General features: G+C 48.2%; 2 protein-coding genes and 1 long non-coding RNA gene across 20 annotated transcripts in view; 2 read left to right on the plus strand and 1 right to left on the minus strand.

Moving 5' to 3' along the window:
- On the plus strand, positions 1–3,485 carry CFL1 (cofilin 1). The gene is made up of 4 exons (XM_006740159.3): positions 1–177; positions 2,109–2,416; positions 2,669–2,745; positions 2,963–3,485. The coding sequence occupies exons 1-4, from the start codon at positions 16–18 to the stop codon at positions 3,073–3,075; spliced, it is 660 nt and encodes a 219-aa protein (XP_006740222.3). The 5' UTR covers positions 1–15; the 3' UTR covers positions 3,076–3,485.
- Positions 3,486–4,572: 1,087 nt separating this feature from the next.
- On the minus strand, positions 4,573–16,947 carry SNX32 (sorting nexin 32). Of its 4 annotated transcripts, XM_006740157.3 has the most exons (13): positions 16,479–16,945; positions 8,817–8,921; positions 8,324–8,434; positions 8,057–8,178; positions 7,747–7,870; positions 7,479–7,583; positions 7,180–7,285; positions 6,920–6,995; positions 6,620–6,659; positions 5,757–5,843; positions 5,479–5,638; positions 5,313–5,398; positions 4,573–4,978 (listed from the first exon to the last, which is right to left on the minus strand). In XM_006740157.3, exons 1-13 carry the CDS (start codon positions 16,512–16,514, stop codon positions 4,925–4,927), a joined length of 1,212 nt encoding a protein of 403 aa, XP_006740220.1. In that variant the 5' UTR covers positions 16,515–16,945; the 3' UTR covers positions 4,573–4,924. The 4 variants fall into 4 exon arrangements, with proteins under 4 accessions (XP_006740220.1, XP_081653886.1, XP_081653884.1 ...); XM_081797760.1 differs by having other exon boundaries at positions 4,573–5,398; positions 8,324–8,410; positions 16,479–16,947; XM_081797758.1 differs by having other exon boundaries at positions 4,573–5,398; positions 16,479–16,947.
- Positions 16,948–17,072: 125 nt separating this feature from the next.
- LOC115943228 (uncharacterized) overlaps positions 17,073–23,558 on the plus strand; it is a 38,411-nt gene continuing 31,925 nt past the window's right edge. For 14 of the 15 annotated variants that reach the window (XR_014138481.1, XR_014138482.1, XR_014138478.1 and 11 more), the window contains exon 1: positions 17,073–18,807. This is a non-coding gene — a long non-coding RNA (uncharacterized LOC115943228). Of the gene's footprint in view, positions 18,808–20,402; positions 20,579–23,558 lie in introns of all 15 variants that reach the window. The other variant, XR_014138486.1, reaches the window with a different exon arrangement.

A 23,558-nucleotide genomic window follows, 5' to 3' on the forward strand; every position in this document is an offset into this window, starting at 1 on the left:
GTTTCCCGTCGGCCCATGGGGGGAGCGCCGGAAGCCCGCCCCGCCCCTCATTGTGCGGCTCATACTAAACGGAAGGGGCCGGGAGAGGCCGCGTTCAGTCGGATCCCGGCAGCAGCTGCAGAGGCTCTCATCTCTTCTGGCTCTCCTTGCTATCTTCCTTTCGCTTCCGGAAACATGGTGAGCAGCAGGCCTTGGCGACTGACGGGAGGCGGCTGCGAGTCGGTCGTCTGCGCGCAGGGGAGGGAACGGTGGAGCGACGTCGGCACCCCCTCCCCCAGCGCCCCGGGCGGGATGAGGGTCTCGGGCTGAGGGGCGGGCGGCGTTGGGACGCGCGTGCGCGCCCGCGGGCGCTGGAGAGGGCTGGCTCGGCCGTCGCTCGCGCGCCCCCTGGACTCCTTTCCCCTCCCCCACCACGCTGCTGCGCCCGCGCGGACACCGGCTATGGGGGAGGGGTCCGTGGCGCGCGCGCGCCCGCCCCTCGCGGAGCAGCCGGTGGCGCGCGATGAGGCAAGTCGGTTCACGGGGGCGCGCGTTCTACGGGAGCACGCGGCCTCCGAACCCGGCCCGGGGGCGGTGAGGGAAAAGCGCGCGAGCGGTCTCGGCGCGCGCGCCCCACCCAAGGGCTGTTCTGTCTCCGCGTCACCCTCCCTCGGCTGGCGGGTCTGTACAGAGCAGGTGGCAGGGATGTCTGCGCCCAGGAGGGGCGGGGGCGGAGGGCCAACGGGGATGCGGGGGCGGAGGGGTCCGAGTGCTAGCGCTGGGGATTAGGGGCTTGCACCGCGCGACCCGGAGCTGCGGGTTTGCACCGCGGAGGTCACGGCCCTGCGAGGGAGCCCATAAAGCGATCTGGGTTCTCTGCTCTGTACATCCGGCAAAGGCTGGAACGGCACAGTCGGCCGGCGCGTGCGCACACGCTCAGGCCCCCGCCGCTGGGCCCGAAGCCCTGGACAAGCGGGGCCTTCGGCTCTCCCGGATGGGGCCTGAGGGTGGAGCCGAGTTTAGGGAAGTGACCCAGGCAGGCACCGCCCGGAAACCACCCCGCCCCCTGTGTTCGGCCCCAGGGCTACGAGAACTGAGGGTTGTGTAACTCGTCCAGGCTCCGGTCGGCAGTGGAGGGGGCTCATACGCTTGTCGGTAAAGGCGATTCCTCGGGGTTGAGGTTCTGGGGTGCTACTGCCTCCGGGTACTGCTTTCTCCCGGACGGGGCCGGACCCCGGCGAGCGCTTCCCCCCCCCCCCCCGCCTACTCCGGAAGCGGCTGAGTCACGTGGCCGGCTTCCTCTGCAGTTCCGGGAGCGGGGGGCGCGGCAGATTTCACTGTGGACAGTAGCCCCCCTCCTGGCTAGGGTGTCCCCCCAACACGACCCAAAATAGACGTTTAAAGAGCTCTCGAGGACCGTGGATATTTGGTTCTGACCTGCTAACTTATGTCACCGACCTTTGGGTCCTACATTTTCCCCGGAGGACGGGGAGTTAATGGGTTAGGGCTTTAATTAGGGATTGTGATTCTTGCCTTGGTTGAAGAAGACCCCAGCAAAGAAGAGGGTGGTGGTTTGTGAACAACTGCACTGAGTAGTTCTGATGGACTTAACGAGAACTGTTAAACTTCGTTGGTGTCCTGTCTATCATTGTGGGATCCTGGTTCTACTTCCAGAAGAGATGGTTATAACCTGGGTGCCTTGAGTCTCCCTTTCCTATGTGAAATTTTGAGTCAGCACTATTATCCAAAAGCTGAGATGGAGTACTGTGAGTAAGAAACGAGTCAGTAGCCTGTGGATTCTTTTAGTTCTGGGCTCACATCAAAGCCAAGGTTCTGCTTCTTACAGGTCCTCAGTTTCTAGGCTGTAAGATGTTGGGTGAGGAAAAATGATGTTGAATTAGATGATTAGAGGTTTCTTCTAAGGCTGCCATTCTGGGGTTTTCTCTTTGGTCCTTGGACAGTGGCTTGGGTGGGAAAATAGTGACACTTGGCTTGGGAAGGGGAATTGATGATCTCTTGGTTGAGGACTTGTTGGCATCCAAGATGGATCTCTTAAGATTGCAAAGGAGGGACTTCAGGGGGAGTCCCAAAGTCTTTCTTTTATGAAGTATATGTGGCTCGTCCCCTAGGCCTCCGGCGTGGCGGTCTCTGACGGTGTCATCAAAGTGTTCAATGACATGAAGGTGCGCAAGTCCTCAACACCAGAGGAGGTGAAGAAGCGCAAGAAGGCGGTACTCTTCTGCCTGAGCGAGGACAAGAAGAACATCATCCTGGAGGAGGGCAAGGAGATCCTGGTAGGTGATGTGGGCCAGACTGTAGACGACCCCTACACCACCTTTGTCAAGATGCTGCCAGACAAGGACTGCCGCTATGCGCTCTATGATGCAACCTATGAGACCAAGGAGAGCAAGAAGGAGGACCTGGTGTTTATCTTCTGGTGAGCTCCCCTGCGGGCGCTTCTTCCTACCACTTGCCCTAGCTCTCCCTCACCCTCCTTTCTCAGCATGGGAACCTCTGTGGGTTTGGGGGGAGGGTGTTGTAACAGAACACTTGCTGGTGGGGAACTTGGTCAAAGCTTGAGTGCTGGGACCAGCTCAAGGGTTTCTCAAAGTCTTCTCTCACTTGAGGGCACTTGCAGACTTGGAGAGGGAACTTTGTTGCATATTCTCTGACTGTCCTTTTCCTCCAGGGCACCTGAGTCTGCACCCCTTAAGAGCAAAATGATTTATGCCAGCTCCAAGGATGCCATCAAGAAAAAGCTGACGGGTAAGGGCCAGCATCGGTGCCACGCACTTTTTTGCTCAGGCTTTGGCTGCCGGGGTGGGGTGAAAGGCGTGGTATATGAGATATCTCCCCCCTCCTCTTCCCTGCCTGCTGGAAGGTAACCTTGTCCCTTCCATCTGTTCTGATTGGCTCCTTCCCAGCCCCAACTTCCCCTCCCCCAATGCATCCTGCTCACAGATGCTCCCCTTCTTCCTCACAGGGATCAAGCATGAATTACAAGCAAACTGCTACGAGGAAGTCAAGGACCGCTGCACCCTGGCAGAGAAACTGGGGGGCAGTGCTGTCATCTCCCTGGAGGGCAAGCCTTTGTGAGCCCCCTCCAGCCCCCTGCCTGGAGCATCTGGCAGCCCCAGACCTGCCCATGGGGGTTGCAGGCTGCCCCCTTCCTGCCAGACCTGAGGGGCTGGGGGGATCCCAGCAGGGGGAGGGCAATCCCTTCACCCCAGTTGCCAAACAACCCCCCCTCACCCCCCTGGACCTTCCTCCTCCCTCCATCCCTGACGGTTCTGGCCTTCCCAAACTGCTTTTGATCTTCTGATTCCTCTTGGGTTGAAGCAGACCAAGTTCCCCCTAGGCACCCCAGTTTGGGGAGGCCTGTATTTTTTTTAACGACACCCCAATTCCCCACCTGTTCCCCCCTTTTCCCATGCTGCCAACTTCTAACCGCAATAGTGACTCTGTGCTTGTCTGTTTAGTTCTGTGTATAAATGGAATGTTGTGGAGATGACCCCTCCTTGCGCCGCCTGGTTCCCCTGCCCTTTTCCCCTGGTCTTGGCCACCCATGGAAGCAGGACCAGTAAGGGACCTTCAATTAAAAAAAACAAAACAAAAAAAAACCACACACACAACAATAAAAAGGCTCACTAATGGGATGTTTGTTTCAGGGTTGGGGCCCAGGGGACCTTGCAGGGGAAGGTATGCTGAGGTAATGAACAGCATGTCTTCTCTATACCCAGCTTCCATCCACCCCCTTAATTTGGCCCCAGCGACTGGCTGAGCCTCCTCTGACAGTGGTCACTCATAGGTGGTACCACAGTTGGGCCCAAACTGACCGCGGGGGAGTTAGCTGAACTGGGGTGTGTGTCCTGCCAGCTGCAAGAGCCCTTTGGTCAGAAGGGGCTTTGTGCCTGAACGCTTTCTCCTGTAGCCTCTTACTCGGGTGGGCAGCTGGGCAGTGAGGCCTATTCTCCAACCCCATGCTCAGGCCTGCCTAGTGTGGGTTGTGAGATTGCAAGTTACAAAGCGCTTCTTGAGCTGTTCTGTCTTCAAGGTTCTCTCTGGTTTTTCTCTGCCGCCTTTCATGGATGGCTGACTCATCTATGAGGGCCGGGTCCAGTGGCTGCTGTGAGTCAGAAGCCAGTGAGCCTTTGGCCTTCTGCAGATGTGACTGGAGTCCAGGGTGGGGCCAAGCCAGGTGGAGCCCAGGACTTCAGACCCAAGTGTCTTGGGTCCCACCTCCTTGTGTTTAACCAAGAGGGTGTTGGCTAGCATTGCTGCAGGCTCACTCCAATCTGTACTTCGGGTTTTTGCCTGCCTAGGAGGTAAAGGTATCCTAGAAATCTCATCCTAAGGGTGTGAATGCAGGGTTTATTACACACCCCAACCTGAACTGTGGGGGAAAAAAGCCTGTTAAAGGTGGTTCCTTAGTTCTTCAGAGCTTGCCAGTATCTCTAAGTTGGAAGCAGGAAGGGTAGTTATTTTTGACACTGCAGGGGGTGGTGCACAGGGCCTGGTGTCCATAGTGCCCGGTAAAGGTGTACCTGGTGGGCTCTGGAGCTGTGGGAAGTAAGGACAAGCAGGCCTCCTGGCTACAAAAAGCAGGCTTTTTATTTGTGAACAGGCTGGGGACAAAACGAGCTTTGGCGGGGTCGGGAGGCGCAGAGGGTTGGGGGCAGCCTCTCAGACTCCAGGAGAGGTGGGAGGTCCAGGCTCCTGGCCTCCCCTAGGCTGGGGTTCTTACCTGTGGCCCAAGTATGGTACCCATGTTGCCCTAGCTTTCTCTTGCAGGACCTGGCACTTTTGGGTGGGAGTGGGGCTTGGGCTTGCCCTGGGAGATCACGGGGCATGGCTAGTGGCTGCTGTGGTTGGGGAGGTGGTATCTTGGGGTGGAAAATCTGGGGGACTCTTGCCACTAAAAGCCCTGAAGTAGACTCTGGCTGCACTAAGGCTCCCCCTTGAGGGCGACAAGGGTGTTCCGGAGAAGCAGGGTGCTGGCCTGCAGAGGAGAGAGGTCTTGATGTCCCCCACCCACTGCCAGCCTGCTGCCTGATAAAATGTGCTGTTCTTTCCACACCTATTAACTCCTGCCCTCCTCCCTCTTGCATTCCTGTCCTTAGCAATAATAGCTGCCATTTATTGAGGGCTTAGTGATGAGAAGGGAAGAGTCCTGGTCCAAGATGGAACATGACCGTGAAAGTCAATGGGGGCTGCTCAGGGCTGCCAGACCACCTTCCCCCAACACGTTTGCCAGTTACTTGGTAAGAACCTAGAGGTCTGGGAGTGGACGGCAGGAAGGCAGCAAGAGGGCGCAGTGAGGGTGGAGGGCTCACCTTGGCATGTTTGAGCTCCAGCTCTGCCAACTCTATGAGGTTCTTGCGGAAGGAGGAGACACGGCGGGACTTGAAATCCATGAGCTCTGGAGGGGAGGGAGGAGAAATGGGGGCCCCGGCAGGGTAGGCAGCCCAGTGGCAGGGTCTCTGGGACCATGGGGCTTACCCTGCTTGGCTGAGTCAGAGAGGCGTTCGAAGCGTTGGCAGCACTGTTGCTGGTGGCTCTCAGCAGTCCGAACCTCCCGGTTCCTAGTGCGTGCCTTGTCCAGGGCCTTGTTGGCATTCTCATAGTCAGCCAGTGCTCGAAGCCGCCGGTACAGCAGGTCCTGGGGCCAGCAGGGGTGCGGGATCACTGTTGCCCATTGCCTCATCGGCCTGCCCTCCCCTGTTGCTCCAGTCCTGCTGTCCTCCAGCCCTGAAGTTTGTTCTGGGGCCATAGCTCACCTTGGCTGCCTGTGAGTCTCGCATGTAGTATCTCAGCATGTCTGACAGCTTGAGGTCCTCATCAGACGCCACTCGGCCCTCCAGCTTCTGAATCAGGAAATTTGGAGGCTGGGGAGGGAGCTTGCAGAGGAGCTGCTAAGGGCTGGCGTGTTGCTGCTCATCTCAATATCCAACAGAGTCACTTGATAACCACTCTAGGTCAAACCCTGATGTTCAGGGGAGCAGGCCAAGGAAAACTTGACAGAGGAGTGGCATCTGACCTGGATCTTGGGGGTTGACTAGGAATCAGACAACAACCAAAGGCTCTGCAGGTGTGCAAGCCTCGTATGTGTTCAGGGAACCGTGAGGTCGGTGGGAGCATTTGGATGGCAGTGGCTGGATTCCAAAAGACCTAAAATGTAAGCTAAGGACTTTGGGCTTTGTGTTTTGGGTAGTTTCTGGGAGGGGCAGGGTCACTGAAGGTCCTTGAGAAGAGAGGTAGTCCAGCAGACATTTTAGAAAGATTGGCACACTGCAGTGACTCTTGGAGAAGAGTTCAGGAAGTGTGTGTCTGGGGGAGGATGTTGGCAATGTGGTGCAGCCTGCCAGAGGCACGTGGCACATCCTTGTAAATGGCTTGCCAGGCCTGGCTCCCACCCCTGCCCGCATCACTGCACACACACACTTGGCTGGATCCCTGTCCCCCCTCCATCTCATTTCACTAGGGTTTAACTGAGGGTGAGTCCAGGGTATCAACTGGGCCCAAGTTATCACCAAACGTTCCAAAATGATCCTGGAGCTTTCTCCTCTTTCAGGAGGAGATATTTTTTCCCTGCAAAGGATCATTGATTGGGTGCCCTTCCAATACAGAAGGCAGGACTCACCCTTAGTCGTTCAAAGAGTTCTGCCAATTTGAGGAAACTCCTAGGAGGCAGTGGGGGAGAGTTAGGGCAAGGGTCTTGAGAGGGTGTTGCTTAAAGCCTCCCTGCCCTTAGCGCTGCTGTCCCTAATGCCCTGCAGTGGGGAAATCTCCCTCTGCTCTTTACCAAATCCCAGCAGGAACTTCACCTCCCACCTACAGCTGATGGTACATTTCCACAGTGACTCCTCATGGGCAGACACAGTATTACAGGCATAGAGAGAGGCGGGGGGCAGGGGCAGGAGGGGTGAGAGGGAGTCCTCACGTCTTTAGCTGGTTGACTTCCTGTGTTCCCAGACTATTCAGTGCAGCAGAGAGAGGGATAAAATCATCTGCCAGGCCTGTTGGGGAACAGCCCTTCATCAGACCCCCTTGGTCTGCACATCAAGCCCCACCCCCAGTGTTTGTGTCATGGAGAGACACAGGGCATTTCTTGCTCTCCTCTCCCCACAGGGAGTAGGAATGCTGAGTAGGAATGCCGGGGAGAAGGGGCAGGGAACCCAGGGCCCCTTGGGCCCTGCGTACACTTGTGGGAGTGCATGACACGGTCTGCCCGCAGGCAGGCATCCCGGATGCGGGTGTGGTACTCCAGCAGGAAGGTCCTCTCATGCTCAAAGAAGTCATCCACCTCCTAAGGGAGCCAGACAAGAGCCACTTACACTGAGCCAGCAGGGACATGGCGGCCATGGACACGCAGGGGCAGCACAATTTCCCTCTAGGCCATGCCCCACCAGTGGTTTCCCTCCCACAGCCACCCTGGGCCTCAATGTTTGCTGTGGACTTGAGGCCCTGGGTTGAATCCACAGAGGGGTCCCAGGGGTCACCTTTAGCCCTGACATGCTGGTGATAAGGGCTTCATCTGCAGACTTCACAATATTCCTCAGAAATCCTCCAAGAAGCTCCTTCCTGTTCTTTCCTCGGACACTCAGCTGAAGCACACAGGGGGAGAGTATGGTGTTGGGGTGGGCACTCGCACCTCCCACCCCAGGCTCATGTCACTCTTGGAGCCGATGAGATGGAGGCTTGAGCCCACCTAGCGCCCTGCCCCCTACCCCCAAGGGTGACCCAAGGGTGTGCTCTGGCCCAGCTCACATCCTGGCCATATTCCAAAAAGACAAAGAAGTTGTGGTCTCGACGCAGGGTAGGGTGGGCCGCCAGGCGCTGCAGGAAGACCTCATGCATTGCAACTGTCTTCTTAAAGATAGCCAGGTACTCCCTGCAGAAAATGGCAGGCAGCTCATGGGCCCTCCTTGGCTCTGATTATCCTGCCCCCTTCCCCTCAGAAGCCCTGAGGTCAGAGGTCAGGGTCTCTAACTAACCATAGGTGATGAAATCCTGGGACTTTCAGGACAGGGGTGGGCTTGGAGCTTCATCATAGACAAGGAAAGGAAGTAGCACTCACGCTTCCAGCTCCTGCTTCATTTTGGCAAACTCTTCCCGCGTGATGGAGCTGTCACCCTCACCCAACTTCTGCAGCTTTTCCCTTGAAGCCTCAAAGTCTGGCCTTGGAGGGGCTGGGGGGATCTGCTCAAAGGAGGGACAGAGCTGGCAGGCCTCTCGTTGCTGAGAAGGCCATCACCCACACCCAGAAGTGTCGCCCAGCCTTCCATCCCCGCCCAAGCACCCAGGCCTGCCCCTCACAGCCCCAGCCCGCCCGGCCCTTCCTCACGATGAGGCCGGCGTACTCCTCATTTTCCACATAGGCGTCATGTAGCCAGATGAACTCCTCATGCTGTCGCACGACTGAGAACTCCATCTGGGCGAAGTGAGGGAGGCAGCTCTGGAAGTCGGGAAGCCTGTCTGAGGTATCTCTCCTCCCCTCCCAAATCCTGCACCCACCAAGCATCCTGGGCACCCACTTTGGGGCTTCCCCAGTCCCACATCCCAGGTGAGGCCCAAGGTGGGCCTTGGTGACTCAGGTGTCCATGATTTCTGTCAGGATGATGGACAGGGCATGGCTAGGACTCGGCCAACAATCGATGCTTGCTTTCTCGGAGAGGCAGGGGGCAGGAGTCAGGTTGAGGAGCAGGGCCCAAAGTCGATGTTGGCATCTGCTCCCCAAGCCCCAGGCAAGCGAGGCTGGGGGAAGCAGGCTCCTCAAGCTCCTGAAGCCTCCTGAGGCAGCCTCCTGAACTGCCCTCTCGTTCCCCTGGCAGCCTCACCTTGGTTTGAACGGTGAATTTCACCTTGTCCCGCTCGCTCACTGCATCAGAGATCTCCACCTGTAAGGAGCTGTCTCCCTGCAGGTCCACTGATACGGAGGAGGGCTGTTGGGGAGGGGAGGTCTCTGACATGACTGACCACAGCCCCTCACCGCATCCTCACTGCAGACTTCAGGTCCTCCTGCAAAGCCCACCTCAGCAGCATTGCTTCTTCAATGCCCTGGGGTCACCAGCTACCCCTAGAGGGATCCTGATAAGTCACTGCTCAGGGCTTTACAATTACTACAACACTTTCCCACACTTCCATCCTCAGAAGCAGGCCGGCTTCTCCCCGCTTTATAGATATGGAAACTGAGACCACCAGAGAGGTGAGATAAGTTGTCCAAAATCACACAGCTGCAAAATGGCGGGGCCAGATTTGAACCCAGTTTCTCAAATTCCAAACCCCAAGTACTTTCTCAGCTACCAGCTCACCTCTTCCCCAGCTGGTTACTTCAGGCACCCTTTCACTAGAGCCTAGAGTGAGCTAGATAAGAAGCTCTCACCCCTTTTGAGGGGTTCCTGAAACCATTCTATTCACCGTGTTTAGTGCCAAGAGGCATTGGCTTGTGGGCAAAGCACATGCGTTTCTCTAAGTGAAAAGATCCGTGAGGCACCAAACTACGAGTTCGTTCTTGCACTGAGCTTTTCAACACACGGTTACTGAACACCTACCCTGTCTATACCACTGGGCCAAGTGAAGGGAAGAAGCCACTGTACCTTCAAGCGTTGCTCACCAATATACAAACTGGCACCTGCCCATGGCTCACTTCCCCTCACTCTCTCTCAGAGTGCACACATTTGGCACAACTATGGACGACTATTCTGACTGCTGTCACCACAGATTATTTTTACCTGGACTTAAAACTTCATGGGGGTGCAATTACACAGTATACACGCTCTTGTGTCCGTGGTCTTTAGTGAGACCCATCTGTGTTGTTGAGTGCAGCAGGAATTCTCTTTCATTGCCATGTAGTATTCCATATGAATACATCATAGCTTATGTATCTATTCTACTGTGGGTAGTCATTTAGATTATTTCAAGATTGGCCTATTATGGATAAAGCTGCCGTGAACATTCTTGCATATGTCTCTTATAGGGCAGGCATGTGTTTAAATGCTTTCGTAGACACTGCCAGTTTTTCAAGGTGACTGTACAAATTTATACTCCTGCCAGTATTGAATGAAAATTCCAGTTGCACCACATCCTTGCCAATACTGGAATTGTTAGTCCTTTTTATCATAGCCATACTGGTGGGGGCATGGTAATTGAGCACTGTAGCTTTAACTTGTATTCCCTGGTGAGGAATGATGTTTAACACCATTTTATGTATCTATTGCCCACTTGGAGATCTTTTGTAAAGTGCCTATTCAAGTCTTTTGCTCCTCCCTTCCCCTCCCCTCCTCTTTTAAAAATCAGATTGTCTTTTTCTTACTAATTTGTAGGGACTCTTTATATACCCTGGAGACAAGTCCTTTGTCAGTTATATCTGTTGCCAATATCTCCTACTCTTTGGGTTGCCTTTTCACTCTTTTAATGACCTACAACTTTACAAGCTCCAATATGTCAGTCTTTTCTTTTGTGATTAAGGATTTTTGTGTATTCCTGAAGAAAATTTTGCCTACCCCCAGGTCATGAAGATATTCTATTTTTTTTCTTCTAGAAATTAATAGTTTAAGCTTTTATATTTAGGTCTATGATCCACCTTCACTTCATTTTGTAAACAGTGTAAGGTATAGGTTATGACTCATTTTTGCCATATAATAGCCAGTTATTTTAGCACTATTTGTTTAAAAAAGACTATCTTTTGAGTATTGATTTGCTTTGGTGCACATCTTGGTAGAAAATAAATTGACTTCGTAAGTGTTAGCAATTCTGTACTATCTATCCTCTTCCACTGATCCATATGTCTGTATTTTTGATATATCACACTGTCTTGATTACTATAATTGACAAACTTGAAATCAGATAGAATTAACAACTTTGTTCTTTTTCAAAATCATTTTGGCTATTATAGATCTTTGCATTTCCATATAAATTATAGACTCAGCTTGTTAATTTACACCCAAAAAACTTGCTGGGATTTTGATTGAGATTAAATTGAATCTATAGATCAATTTGGGAAGGATAGACATTCTTACAATTTTGAATCTTCCAATCCATCAACATGAAATATCTTTCCAATTATTTAGATCTTCTTTAATGTTTCTCAGTAATGTTTTGTAGTGTTCTCTGTAAAGGTTTTGCACATCTTTGTTAGATTTATTCCTAAATATTTTATGATTTTTTATTGTTGTTGCTATTTGAAATATTTTTAAAAATTTCATTCCCTAGTTATTTGTTGCTAGTATGTAGAAACACACAATTGATTTTTATATATTTACTTTGTGTCCAAGAACCTTGCTATATTTACTTACTGCTTTTTTTTTTTTTAAGATTTTATTTATTTATTTGAGAGAGAGAATGAGAGAGAGAGCACATGAGAGGGGGGAGGGTCAGAGGGACAAGCAGACTCTCTGTGGAGCAGGGAGCCCGATGCGGAACTCGATCCAGAGACTCCAGGATCATGACCTGAGCTGAAGGCAGTCGCTTAAGCAACTGAGCCACCCAGGCACCCTTTACTTACTACTTTTAATAGTTTGTAGATTATTTTGGATTTCCTCCATATACAATCCTATAATATAAAATAATGACAGTTTTAGTTTTTCCTTTCCAACCTTTATACCTTTTACTTTTTCTTGCCTTATTGCACTTGCTAGAAACTCTAGCACAATGCAGAAGTGGTGACATGGTGAAAAAGGAAATCCTTGTCCCTGATCTCAGAGGGTGCATTCAAAATGTAATCCTGAAGATGATTAATTCTGAATCAGATTAATGAGACTCCCTTCTATGCCTAGTTTGGTAAGAGTGCTGATTTTTATCAATGTTTCCTCCCTTTATTGAGATATCAAGTGGGTTTTCCTGTTACTCTGTAATGTCCCAAATTTCATTGATTGATTTTCTTTTTTTTTTTTTTAAGATTTTTTTATTTATTCCTCTGAGACACAGAGATACAGAGAGAGAGAGAGAGAGCATGAGCAGGGAGAGAGGCAGAGGGAGAGGGAGAAGCAGGCTCCTCGCTGAGCCAGAAGCCCGATGTGGGGCTCGATCCCAGGACCCTGGGATCATGACCCGAGCCAAAGGCAGACACTTAACCATCTGAGCCACCCAGGTGCCCCTGATTGATTTTCAAATACTGAACCACCCTGCATTCCTGGAATAAGGCCTTCATCATGAAGTATTATCTTTTTGTTTTTTAGTTTTTATTTTTTTTAAAGGTTTTATTTATTTATTTACTTGAGAGAGTGAGAATGAGCATGCAAGCAAGTGATCAGGCAGTCGGGGGCAGAGGGAGAGGGACAAGCAGACTCTGCACTGAGTGTGGAGCCCAATGCAGGGCTCAATGCCACCACCCTGAGGTCATGACCTAAGCTGAAATCAGGAGTTGGATGCTTAACCAACTGACCTACCCAGGTGCCCTGAAGTATTGTTTTTATATATTGCTTATTCAACTTGATAATATTTTATTTGTGATTTTTCCATTTACGTTCACAAGAGAGATTAACCTGTGTTTTTTCCTTTCTTTTAATGTTTTTGACAGGATATTTTGTGGTAAAATATGCATATCACAAAATTTACCATTTTAACCATTTTAAAGTGTACAGTTTATTGATATTAAGTATTTTCACAGTGTTGTGCAACCATCACCATCATCTACTTCCTCTTGACAGGTTTTTGTATCAAGGTTATATTGTCCTCCGAAAATAAGTTGGAACTGTGCCTTCTATTTCTGTTTTTGGAATAACTTATATGAGAATGGTATTAGTTTTCCTTTAATGCTTCAAAGAATTCATATGTGAAATTATATTGCTTAGGTATTTTTGGAAAAGTTTTTAATTATAGATTTACTTCCTCTAATAGACATAGGACTATTGAGATTTTCTACTTCTTATTTCAGGTTTGGTAAGTTGCATTTTTCAAGTAGTTTGTCCATTTTGTTTAAATTCTCTCATTTGTTGGCGTAAGCTTGTTCTTAAATTCTTGTATTTTTATTTATTTATTAATATTTTATTTATTTATTTGAGAGAGAGAGAGAGAAAGCATGAGCGGGGGCAGGGGCAGAGGCTAACGGAGAAGCAGAATCCCCCCTCTCTTAATATCTCTTTAATGACTGAAACATCTCTATCAATGTGCACTTTATCATTCCTGATATTGGTAATTAATATTTTCTCCCTTCCTCCCTCTCAGTCTCCCTCTTGCTCTCTCTTTCTCTCTTTTATCAGTCTTGCTAGATGCTTATCAATTTTTTAGTATTTTCAAAAAACTATTTTGGGCATTCTTGAATTCCTATATTTGTATATTTACCTTCTATTAATTGATTTCTGCTCTTTATTATTTCCTTCCTTTTACTTTCTTGGAGTTTCAATTGTTCTTCTTTTTCTAGTTTCTTGATATTGAAATGTAGATCACTGGGGCCCCTGGGTGGCTCAGTTGGTTAAGCATCTGCCTTCAGCTCAGGTCATGATCCTGGGGTCCTGGGATCGAGTCCCACATTGGGCTCCTTGCTCAGCGGGGAGCCTGCTTCCCCCTGCTTGTGCTCTCTCTCTGACAAATAAACAAATAAAGTCTTTAAAAAACAAAACAAAAAAGAAATGTAGATCATTGACTTTTTTCAACCTTTCTTTTTTTCTGAAATATGCATTTGGAGGTGTAAGTTTCCCCCTGGGTACTTCTTTAGCTGCATCTCCAGTTTTTTTTTTTTTTTTTTATTTGAGAGAGAGAAAGAGATAGAGAGCATGAGAGGAGGGAGGTTCAGAGAGAGAAGCAGACTCCCTGCCGACGGGAGCCTGATGCGGGACTCGATCCTGGGACTCCAGGATCATGACCTGAGCCGAAGGCAGTCGCTTAACCAACTGAGCCACCCAGGCACCCGCATCTCCAGTTTTGATATATCATATTTTCAAAATCATTTCTTTAAAATTTTTTCTAATTTTCATTTAATTTCTTCTTTGACCTATGAATTACTTAGAAGCATGTTGCTTTCTTTCCAAATATTTTGGAATCTAGTTATGTTTTTGTTTTGATTCCCTGCTAATTCTAATGGGACAGAGATCTCATTCTATGATTTCAATGTTTCAAAACTTGTTGATACTTGCATTATAGCCCAACATATAATGTATTTTGGTAAATGTTTCAAGTGGCACTTGAAAAGAATGTGTTACCTGCAGTTGTTGGGTACAGAGCTCTAATTAAACCAATTAGATCAAGTTGATTAATCACGGTATTTTATTTATTTATTTGACAGAGAGAGAGAGCACAAGTAGGCAGAGCGGTAGGCAGAGGGAGAGGGAGAAGCAGGCTCCCCACTGAGCAAGGAGCCCGATATGGGTCTCAATCCCAGGACCCTGGGATCATGACCTGAGCCGAAGGCAGATGCTTAACCGAAAGAGCCACCCAGGCACCCCTAATTATGGTATTTTAAATCTTCAAAATCCTTACTTGATTTGGGGGCAGGGGGCTTGTTGAGAGAGTGTGTTAAACCTCTAATTGTGAGTTTGTCTATTTCTCCTTTTAATTCTGTAATCTTTTACTTTGCATATTTTGAAATGATGCTATTCGTTGCATATAAATTTAGGACTGTTTTATCTTCCTGTTGAATTGACTCTTTAATCATTATAAAATGTCCCTCTTTATTTCTAGTAATACTTCTTGTCTTACAGTCTACTTTGTCTGAAATTAATGTAGCTATGCCATCACTCTTTTGGTTAGCATTCTTTTTGTGTCCTTACAGTTAAAACATGTCTCTTAAAAAAAAAAAAAAGGATTTATTTATTTATTTATTCTAGAGAGAGTATATGTGTGTGTGTATGTGTGTGTGTGTGAGAGAGAGAGAGAGAGAGAGAGAGAATGAGAGGCGGGGGTGGTGCAAGGGAGAGGAGAGAGAATCTCAACAGACTCCCTGCTGAGCCCCTAAAGTACGTGTCATTTGACAGAATATAGTTGTCTTTAAAAATCCAATCTGAGGGGTGCCTGGGTGGCTCAGTTGGTTAGGTGTCAGAATCTTGGTCTCAGCTCAGGTCTTGACCTGGGGTTGTGAGTTCAAGCGCCATGTTGGGTTCCATGCTGGGCATGAAGCCTACTTAAAAAAATCCAATCTGAAAAAAAAATCCAGTCTCAATTTTTTTTTAAGTAACCTTACACTCAAGGTGGGGCTCAAAGTCTCAACCCTGAGATCAAGAGTTGCATGTTCTACCAACTGAGCCAGCCAGGCACCCCCTGAATATGTTTTTAATTGGTGGGTTTGGTCTGTTCATAATTACTGTAATTACTGACATAAGCTATAAACCTACCATCTTGCTTTTTGTTTTTTTTTCTTTTTCTCATCTGTTTTTTTGTTGCTTTATTCTTTTTCCCTTGCCTTCTGTTAGATTAGTCAAGTATTTTTATATTATTTCATTTTCTCTTCTATTATATTTTAATTTACATCTTCATTTAGTATTCTTTTCATTTCTTCCTATTTAAAGGAGAATCTTGGAGAAGGCGATGCTTACTCTAGAGGACAGGCTCTAATACTGGACTTTGAGAGAGTCTGGCACCCACAAAGTTTGGGAATGGACCCATCAGTTTGATAGCCCAGTATACATCCCATATGATAACAGTAACAACAACAACAAAATAGCTAACACATACTTGAGCTTCCTATATGCCAGGTACTGACCTAAGCATTTTACATATATTAACAGATTTAGCCATGAATCTGAACATAAGCATTGAAACAGATATTTTCTGCTCTATACTTTGTGTCTCTCAGCCCCTCTCAACTCTCCAAACTCCTCACTTGGCTTCTCTGACATCCCCAGGCAGCCTTCCCCTTTGTCCAACTGCAACCCCCCCAACACACACAATCTGGCTCATTGGTACAAGGGGCCCCTAACTCTCCTGTCTCCCTCCTGCTACCTTAGTATCTCTGCTCTAACCTGTACTGTTTGGTAACTGCTTGAGAGAGATGGAACTTCAAGGATGGACCACAGCTACTCCATCCTTGTCCTCAGCCACAGCCCACTATGCACATGCCTCCAATGCTCAAAAGTGTGCACCTCTGTGAGCCCAATGATGCTCAATAACTATTTGTTGAATGAAATCAAGAGGAAAGAGTGAAGAATTAGTGATCTTATGATTATATGAACACAGGTACACAAATGAAGCCATTAGTGCTGAACTGGATTCCTCCCTCCTTGGCAAAGGAGAAGGTACTCCATCCTCTTCTCAATCCCTAACATCCCTCCTTCCTCTTCTTCCCCATTAGGCCAGAATCGTGAGTTGGTCCTGGGGAGGGGAGGAGTGGCAGTGACAGGTCCCTTTCCATCTGTCAGGGCAAAGGTAAACCCTGCCTCCTTTGGCATCCTCATCAAGCCCCATGCAGGTGCCACAGAGGCGCCCCACCCCCTTACCCCCTTGCTCAGGTCTCTCTAGCTCACGCGTGCGCGCGAACACACGCACACACGCCCCACTCCCTGATTGGGCATCACTGGGTATCATGGAGTGAGGTGAAGGTTGGGAGGGGGTTTGCATCCTTTCTTTACCTTGCTCTCCTTCCCAGCCTCTTGACGCCCCTCCATCACCCTTCTTCTTGGCCGCAGCACACAAGTATTCCGCGGCGGGCCGGTGCCCGCGCGCTCCCGCAGCTTGGTCCCCGGTAACTCGCCCGAGGCACGCGACCCTACCGGCTGACGGAGACACTCTCCCCTCCCTGCTAGGAGTCACCTGGAATCAGGCGTGGTTCCCACCCGTTCCTTCGCAGCTGCGCCTTTTGATTGGGTACCAGGTTCACCATGAGCGACACCATTGGCTGCAACGCCTGTCGTTCCTTTGCTTGGCCCCAGCTTTTAAGGGGAAGCGCGTAACCCAGGGCCGGGAACGGGCGACAGCATGGGGGCTGGGGTCGGGGGTTCTGGGGTTACTGAGGTCTCGAGCCACGTCAGCCCCTGCCCCCAGGCTGGCAGTCTGTCGCCTGCCGCAACTGCGAGCCGTGCCTTCCAACCGCCTCGCGCGGTCTGCGCGTGCGCACTAGCCAGGTCGCGCGCCCTCCAGGCGGTGGGCGAGGCGGCGGGCCAGTGGGCAGGGTGGCAGGGTGGGAGGGTAGGGCGGGGTGGGGTGGGGTGGGGGAATGGGGAGGAGGGGTGGGATGGTGGACCAGGGATAAGGGTGAGGGTCAGTGTCTGTGGAGAAAGGGGTTCCGTTAGAATTTTCGCTCTGGGGCATGAGGGATCTGCGGGGTAAGGCGCACAGAGCCGTGAGGAGGCGCCGTAAGGCCCGCGGCCAGGGCGCCCGAGTCCAGGCCCGGGTCCACGGGTGGTCGCACCTGGACCCGGGGAGCAGAGGGGCACAGATGCTGCGAGAAAAATTGTGGGTGCCCTGGAACGGGCTCATTGTGATCGGGAAGAGAATGGAGCTCCTGGGTAGAAATACACAAAAGCCTAGGATGTGTGACCCAAAGCTTGACTCTGAGTACTGGGGACGAGAAGATGTGGAAAAAATGGTCTTGAAAGCGAAGTCAGGCCAAAGTCAGGAAAGGATGGATGTGAAGCTACTGCACAGTGTAGCAAGTGCATTATGGGCTTCAGCAGGTTTGGGGAAAAACAGCCCAAAGGAGATGGGGGGAAAGCAAGAAATTAGAGGCAAAATAGGCGCTGAATCCGAGAGTGCAGGGACTACAGCAGGGTCTAGGAGGGGGTCTGGTTTAAAAGAGAGGTTGAAATTTACTGGGGTGGGGACCAGAGGAGAGGACTTGAGATCCAGACCACATGCACGAGGGCAGAATGAGGAGGAGCTGAGGTCAAGTGGAGAGAAGCTGAGTGGAGAGAAGCTGAGATCAAGTGGAGAAAAGCTGAGGTCAAGTAGAGAAAAGCTGAGGTCAAGTGGAGAGAAGCTGACATCAAGTGGTGAGAAGCTGAGCCTGAGTGAAGAGAACCTGAGGTCAAGTGGAGAGAAGGGGGCATCCAGGGGAGAGAAGCTGAGAAGTAGTGGAGAGGATTTGAGATCCACTGGAGATAAATTGCAGTCAAGTGCAGAGAAGCTAGAGGGTTCAGGAATGGAGAGCATAACTGAAGAGACAACTGAAAGAATGGTAGAAGTTACTGGTGATAAAAAATGGATTAAAGTTCCTGATGCTGAGATGGAAAATCCTTTTGAAAAGGTGGAAGGAAGTGATGAAGAGTGATGAAGAGCTAGAAGGGACTGAGGAAGCAGTGGGAGTTGAGGATGTCTTGGGTGGAGTGAATGATATTGCTGATGAATCTGTTTCTATGGAAGAGAAAGAGGTTATAGATGAAGGTAATGGTGAATGAGGCAGATGAAGGACTGAAGCTAATGAAGGAAAGAGAGGCAGATAGAGGGTGTTGCAAGTCAAGGAGGAGAAATTAGAGCCAAGCAGAGCATTATTGACCCTGAAGAGGTAAATATGAGAGAGGTAAGGAGAGCATGGGGATGAAGAATTTGCAAGGATGAAGGTGGAGGCTAGGGCCAAAGGAAATGAAGAAGAATGAGAAGGAGGGAAATGGGAACATTTTGAGGAGATAGAAAGGATCTGATAATGTGTTGCTATGTCGAGGAAAGGTGGAGATTTTTTTCTTGGAGAAGAGCTGTGACTGAAGGGCTTGTTGGGAAATGTTTGAGAAATGGATTTGGGAGGGGCTAGAGGATTTAGTTTAATGTGTGGTTGGTTTATAAGTTAGAGAAGAATGCATAGTGAGAAAAATGGGGAATTACAGCAGGATAAAGGGTAAATAATGAAGGTTGTGAAGGAAGATGCAAGCTGGAGCAAGGAAAGAAAACTTCTGAGAGGATCCTGAAGAGGAATGAGGGGCTCCAAAGTGACACAAGCAAGAGAAAAGAAAGAAGTGAAGAAAAAAGGTAAGAAGTCAAATCCCATCATAATGATTATGTTTGTTGGGTTTTAAAGTTATTTCCTTTACTCTCTCTGTACGCCCCTCTCCCATGTAAGCCAATTTTACAATCGAATGGGACAGGCCTCTCGCGGGGCCCTATACATCTGGACCAAGCCCATCCTCATGGATCTATCCTCTAACTAGCCTCCAAATATAGCCGGAATAATGCTGGGCTCGATTCACCATGATCACCATTTCCGTGGGTTTCCCTCACCTCCACACATCAAATTTGAGTTGCTCAGACTTGATACGAAGTTACCTCAACTGTTTGTGTTATTACTGTTTCCATCTTTGACTTGGTTATTCATCTAATCACGTGGACTTTTCCCCTCGTGTCAGTCTCCTTTGGGGCTTTCTCCTATGACTTCCATATGCCATCCATCATCTACTCTCATCCCAGGGAAGAGAGAAGACTCCCTGAGTGCCTACTGTCAAGACATCAACATCAAAACTTAGGCTCTTAGATCCTGTTTGTCTCTTCGATAGGGATATAGGAGGTGGAAAAAAGCAGCCATGGATAGTTTGGATGAAAGAAATATTTCACCTTTTTCCCCCCATATACCTTTTTTTGGGAGGGGAGAGAGAGTGGTGTTGGGGGGCAGAGGGAAAGGGAGAGAATCTTTTTTTTTTTTTTAAAGATTTTATTTATTTATATGACAGAGAGAGACAGCGAGAACAGGAACACAAGCAGGCGGAGCAGAGGAGAGGGAGAAGCAGGCTCCCCGCGGAGCAGGGAGCCCGATGTGGGACTCGATCCCAGGACCCTGGGATCATGACCTGAGCCGAAGGCAGACGCTTAACGACTGAGCCACCCAGGCGCCCCCCGAGGAAGAGAATCTTAAGCAGGCTTCACACCCAGTGTGGAACCCATTGCAGTGCTCGATCTCACTACCCTGAGATCATGACTTGAGCTGAAACCAAGAGTCAGACACTCAACCGACCAAGCCACCCAGGCGCCCCTCCCCCAGGTACTTTTTAAAGTCTATAATATTGGGGTGCCTGGGTGGCTCAGTCAGTTAAGTGTCTGCCTCCAGCTCGGGTCATGATCCCAGGCTCCTGGGATGGAGCCCCACATCGGGCTCTCTACTCAGTGGGGAGCCTGCTTCTTCCTCTCCCTCTGTAGCTCTCCCCATTTGTGCTCTCTCTCTCTGTCAAATAAATAAATTAAATCTTAAAAAATAAGTCTGTTAATATTTCTGAGGAGTAGAAACTTCATCATATCACAAATATCATGACACAGATTTATAATAGGCTCATGTTTTTTAGTTGTTTTATACATACCCTTTGCTCATTTTCCCCAAAGCCTCCAAAAGATCTGTAAACCCCATGCCATATTTTTTGTTCATGTAGTCAGACCTAATGATAATTCACCAATTTCATTTTTTCCCTGGCAATTTCCTTCTTTGAGTCCTTTATCCTCTGGGTCTGATGTAGAGTGGCTGCGTTCTAGGTTTGCCCCATTGCTGCTTTCCTGGGCTTCTTAACGCTTCTTTCTGTTTCTTTGTGTTGGATCTCCTACTGCCTGGATCTTAGATCTTCTCCCCCTTTCTTGTGTTACAGCCTCATTTTGGCCAACCACATCATCTAATAGCTTCCAAAGAAAGAGATCACGGGAGGTGAACTTTGTGACAGCTTATCTGCCTGAAAATATTGATTCTTCTCTCATATTTGATGGATTTATTGCAAGTCGAAGAGGATAAATTAGAGCCAAGCATAACATTATTGATGTTGAAGGGGTAAATATGAGAGAGGAAGGGAGAGCATCTGAGTCTGCGAGGAGGGAATGGGGATGAAGAGCTATGAGGCTCGAGGTTGGAAATATTTTTCCCTTAGAATTGTAAAGGGAGGGGCGCCAGGGTGGCTCAGTCGGTTAAGCGTCTGCCTTTGGTTCAGGTCATGATCCCAGGGTCCTGGGATCCAGCCCCGCATCGGGCTTCCTGCTCAGCAGGGAGCCTGTTTCTCCCTCTCCCTCTGCCTGCCTCTCTGCCTACTTGTGCTCTCTCTCTCTGTCAAATAAGTAAAATCTTAAAAAAAAAAAAGAATTGTAAAGGCATTGCCCCCCTCTTCTAACTTCTGAGTGTTGCTGTTTATAATTGCAGTTTTGTTCTTAAAAAATTTTTTTTATTCTGTGGATATGACCTATATAAATTACCTGTTTTCTACCACTCTAATGGCTCACCCTGCCCTCTCCTTCTGTTTTCTTTCTCTTTTTTAAGATTCTTTTTTTTTTTTTTAAAGATTTTATTTATCCATTCATGAGAGACAGAGACAGAGGGAGAAGCAGGCTCCCCGTGGAGCAGGGAGCCCGATGCAGGACTCGATCCCAGGACCCTGGGATCATGACCTGAGTCGAAGGCAGACGCTAAACCGCCTGAGCCACCCAGGCGTCCCTCTCCTTCTGTTTTCTATGGTTCTACTACAGGACATTGGAGCCTGAGTTAGAGCTCTTATCTTTTTTCTACTTTTGTCCTTTTTTTAATTCTACTCTCTGGACAATTTCATTAATTTTATCTTGTTATTCTTTCTATTGAGTTTTTTTTTTTTTAACTTCAACTCTTGTTCATTGATTGTTTCTTTTTTTTTTTTATAGCACCTCTGTTTTTTGTTTTGTGTACATGTTCTTTTAGATCTCCAAGGAAGAATTTTTCTGTTTTTAAGTGTTCTGCTTTTCATACTATTTCCTCTGAATTCTCCTCCCCCTTTGCTGGTGTGTGTGTGTGTGTGTGTGTGTGTGTGTGTGTGTTGGAGGTTTTCCTAAAATATTTGATCTTACTCTCTGTGCACAGATGGGGCTTGTTAATTGATGGTCTTCATTCTTTATTGTTTTATATTGTATTTATCCTTTTATTTTCATCTTGATGGGGTTTGGAGATAAACACATGTATGTGTTCAATCTGCCATGTTTGACAAAAAGTCTCCTCCATTACATTTTGATTGTTTTTAATTGAATTCTTAAGTGTAACCCTGATTTTCATCTTGAAGGTAACTTGTTATTTCCTTTATGAATTTTCCTGTGTGAAAGTGACTAGCACAATGAACAAATAAACCTCAGTGTACAGCAAACTCTACATCAGTTATTATAAACATGCTGTAATTGCTCTCATCTTTGAAAAAGCACAAAACCTCTCTTGACTCCACATTCCCCTCTAGCTACTGCCCCATTTTTCTTGCTCCCTGTGGTAGGCACAAAAGTGGCCCTCCAAAGATATACTCACTTCCTAGTCCCAGGAACCTCTACATATTACATCATATGGCAGAAGCGTGAATATTACCTTACATGGCAAAAGATGTGATTAAGTTAAAGATCTTGAGAGGAAGAGCTTATTCTGGATAATCTGGGTGAGCCCTAAATGCTATCACAAGTGTCCTTATAGGAGAAAGACAAAGGAGATCAGACACCCAGAAGAGGAGGAGGCCATTTAACCCCAGAGACAGACCACAGTGATTTGGCCACAAGTCAAGCAGTGTCAGGAGCCACCAGAGGTTGAAAGGGCAAATAATGGATTCTTCCCTAGAGCCTCTGTAGGAAATGTGCACAGCCTTTGCCAATACCTTGATTTTGGACTTTTGGCCTCCAGAATTTTATTCTCCAGAGAGAATAAATTTCTGTTTTTTTTTTTTAATTTTTTTTTTTTTTTAAGATTTTATTTATTTGCGAGAGAGAGAATGAGAGACAGAGAGCATGAGAGGGAGGAGGGTCAGAGGGAGAAGCAGACTCCCTACTGAGCAGGGAGCCTGATGTGGGACTCGATCCCGGGACTCCAGGATCATGACCTGAGCCGAAGGCAGTCGCTTAACCAACTGAGCCACCCAGGCGCCCAATAAATTTCTGTTTTTTAAGCCATGCAGTTTGTGGTAATTTGTTACAACAGCTCTAGGAAACTAATACATTCCCTTTACAGCAGAATTCCTCCCAAAAGTAGTCTATGCTTACTTTTTCTGATCTTCTCCATTCCTTTTTATCTAACTTTTTATATTGGGCATTTAAAAATATACAGAAAAATTGAAAGTTTAGAGCAGTTAACAAATATTCTTTACCTAGATTCAGCAGCTGATAAGTTTGCCCTATTTGCTTTGTTTGTAAATACTTCAGCACATATCTCCTAAGAATTAAGACATTCTCCTCCATATCCATAATACCTAAGTAAATTAAAATTATTTTAATTTAATAAATTAAAAATTAAGAATAATTTTCTAGGGGCACCTGGGTGGCTCAGTCACTTAAGCATCTGCCTTCGACTCAGGTCATGGTCCCAGGGTCCTGGGATCGAGCCCCACATTGGGCTCCCTGCTCAGCGGGGAGCCTGCTTCTCCCTCTCCCACTCCCCCTGCTTGTGCTCTCTCTTTCCCTCTGTCAAATAAATAAATAAAATCTTTTAAAAAAGGAAAATTCCCTAATATCATTTAATATTCAATATATATTACAATTTCCTTCCATGTCCCCAGATGATCTTTTATAACCTTTTTCCTTGGCCCAGCATCTCATCAGGGCTCATATGTTGAATGTGCTTGTTAATTCTTTTTAATCTACATTGATCTCCTCTAATTCTGTTTTTAACAAGCTTGACTTTTTTAAAGAATTCAAGCCTATTTGCTTATAGATGTCCAGCATTTTTTATTTATCTGACTGTGTCTAGATGGTGTCATTTAGTTCATTCTTCTAACCACTGTAGTTTTTATGCACTGGGAGTTGGAGCTGTAGGTCCTGGTTTCTTT

This window comes from Leptonychotes weddellii, chromosome 11, assembly GCF_054177405.1.
Source record: "Leptonychotes weddellii isolate Sample4059 chromosome 11, ASM5417740v2, whole genome shotgun sequence".
Lineage (NCBI taxonomy): Eukaryota > Metazoa > Chordata > Mammalia > Carnivora > Phocidae > Leptonychotes > Leptonychotes weddellii.

What these genes read in the sequence shown, in the direction of transcription:
- CFL1 (XM_006740159.3), top strand. Translation starts at nt 16, where the DNA reads ATGGGGGGAGCGCCGGAAGCCCGCCCCGCCCCTCATTGTGCGGCTCAT. An exon ending in CTTTCGCTTCCGGAAACATG is followed by an intron (nt 178 to 2,108) that starts GTGAGCAGCAGG and finishes CTCGTCCCCTAG; the next exon opens with GCCTCCGGCGTGGCGGTCTC. An exon ending in CATCAAGAAAAAGCTGACGG is followed by an intron (nt 2,746 to 2,962) that starts GTAAGGGCCAGC and finishes TCTTCCTCACAG; the next exon opens with GGATCAAGCATGAATTACAA.
- SNX32 (XM_081797758.1), bottom strand. Translation starts at nt 16,514, where the DNA reads ATGGAGGGGCGTCAAGAGGCTGGGAAGGAGAGCAAG. An exon ending in ATGAAGCAGGAGCTGGAAGC is followed by an intron (nt 7,871 to 8,056) that starts GTGAGTGCTACT and finishes CATTTTCTGCAG; the next exon opens with GGAGTACCTGGCTATCTTTA. An exon ending in TTTTGGAATATGGCCAGGAT is followed by an intron (nt 7,584 to 7,746) that starts GTGAGCTGGGCC and finishes TGTGTGCTTCAG; the next exon opens with CTGAGTGTCCGAGGAAAGAA.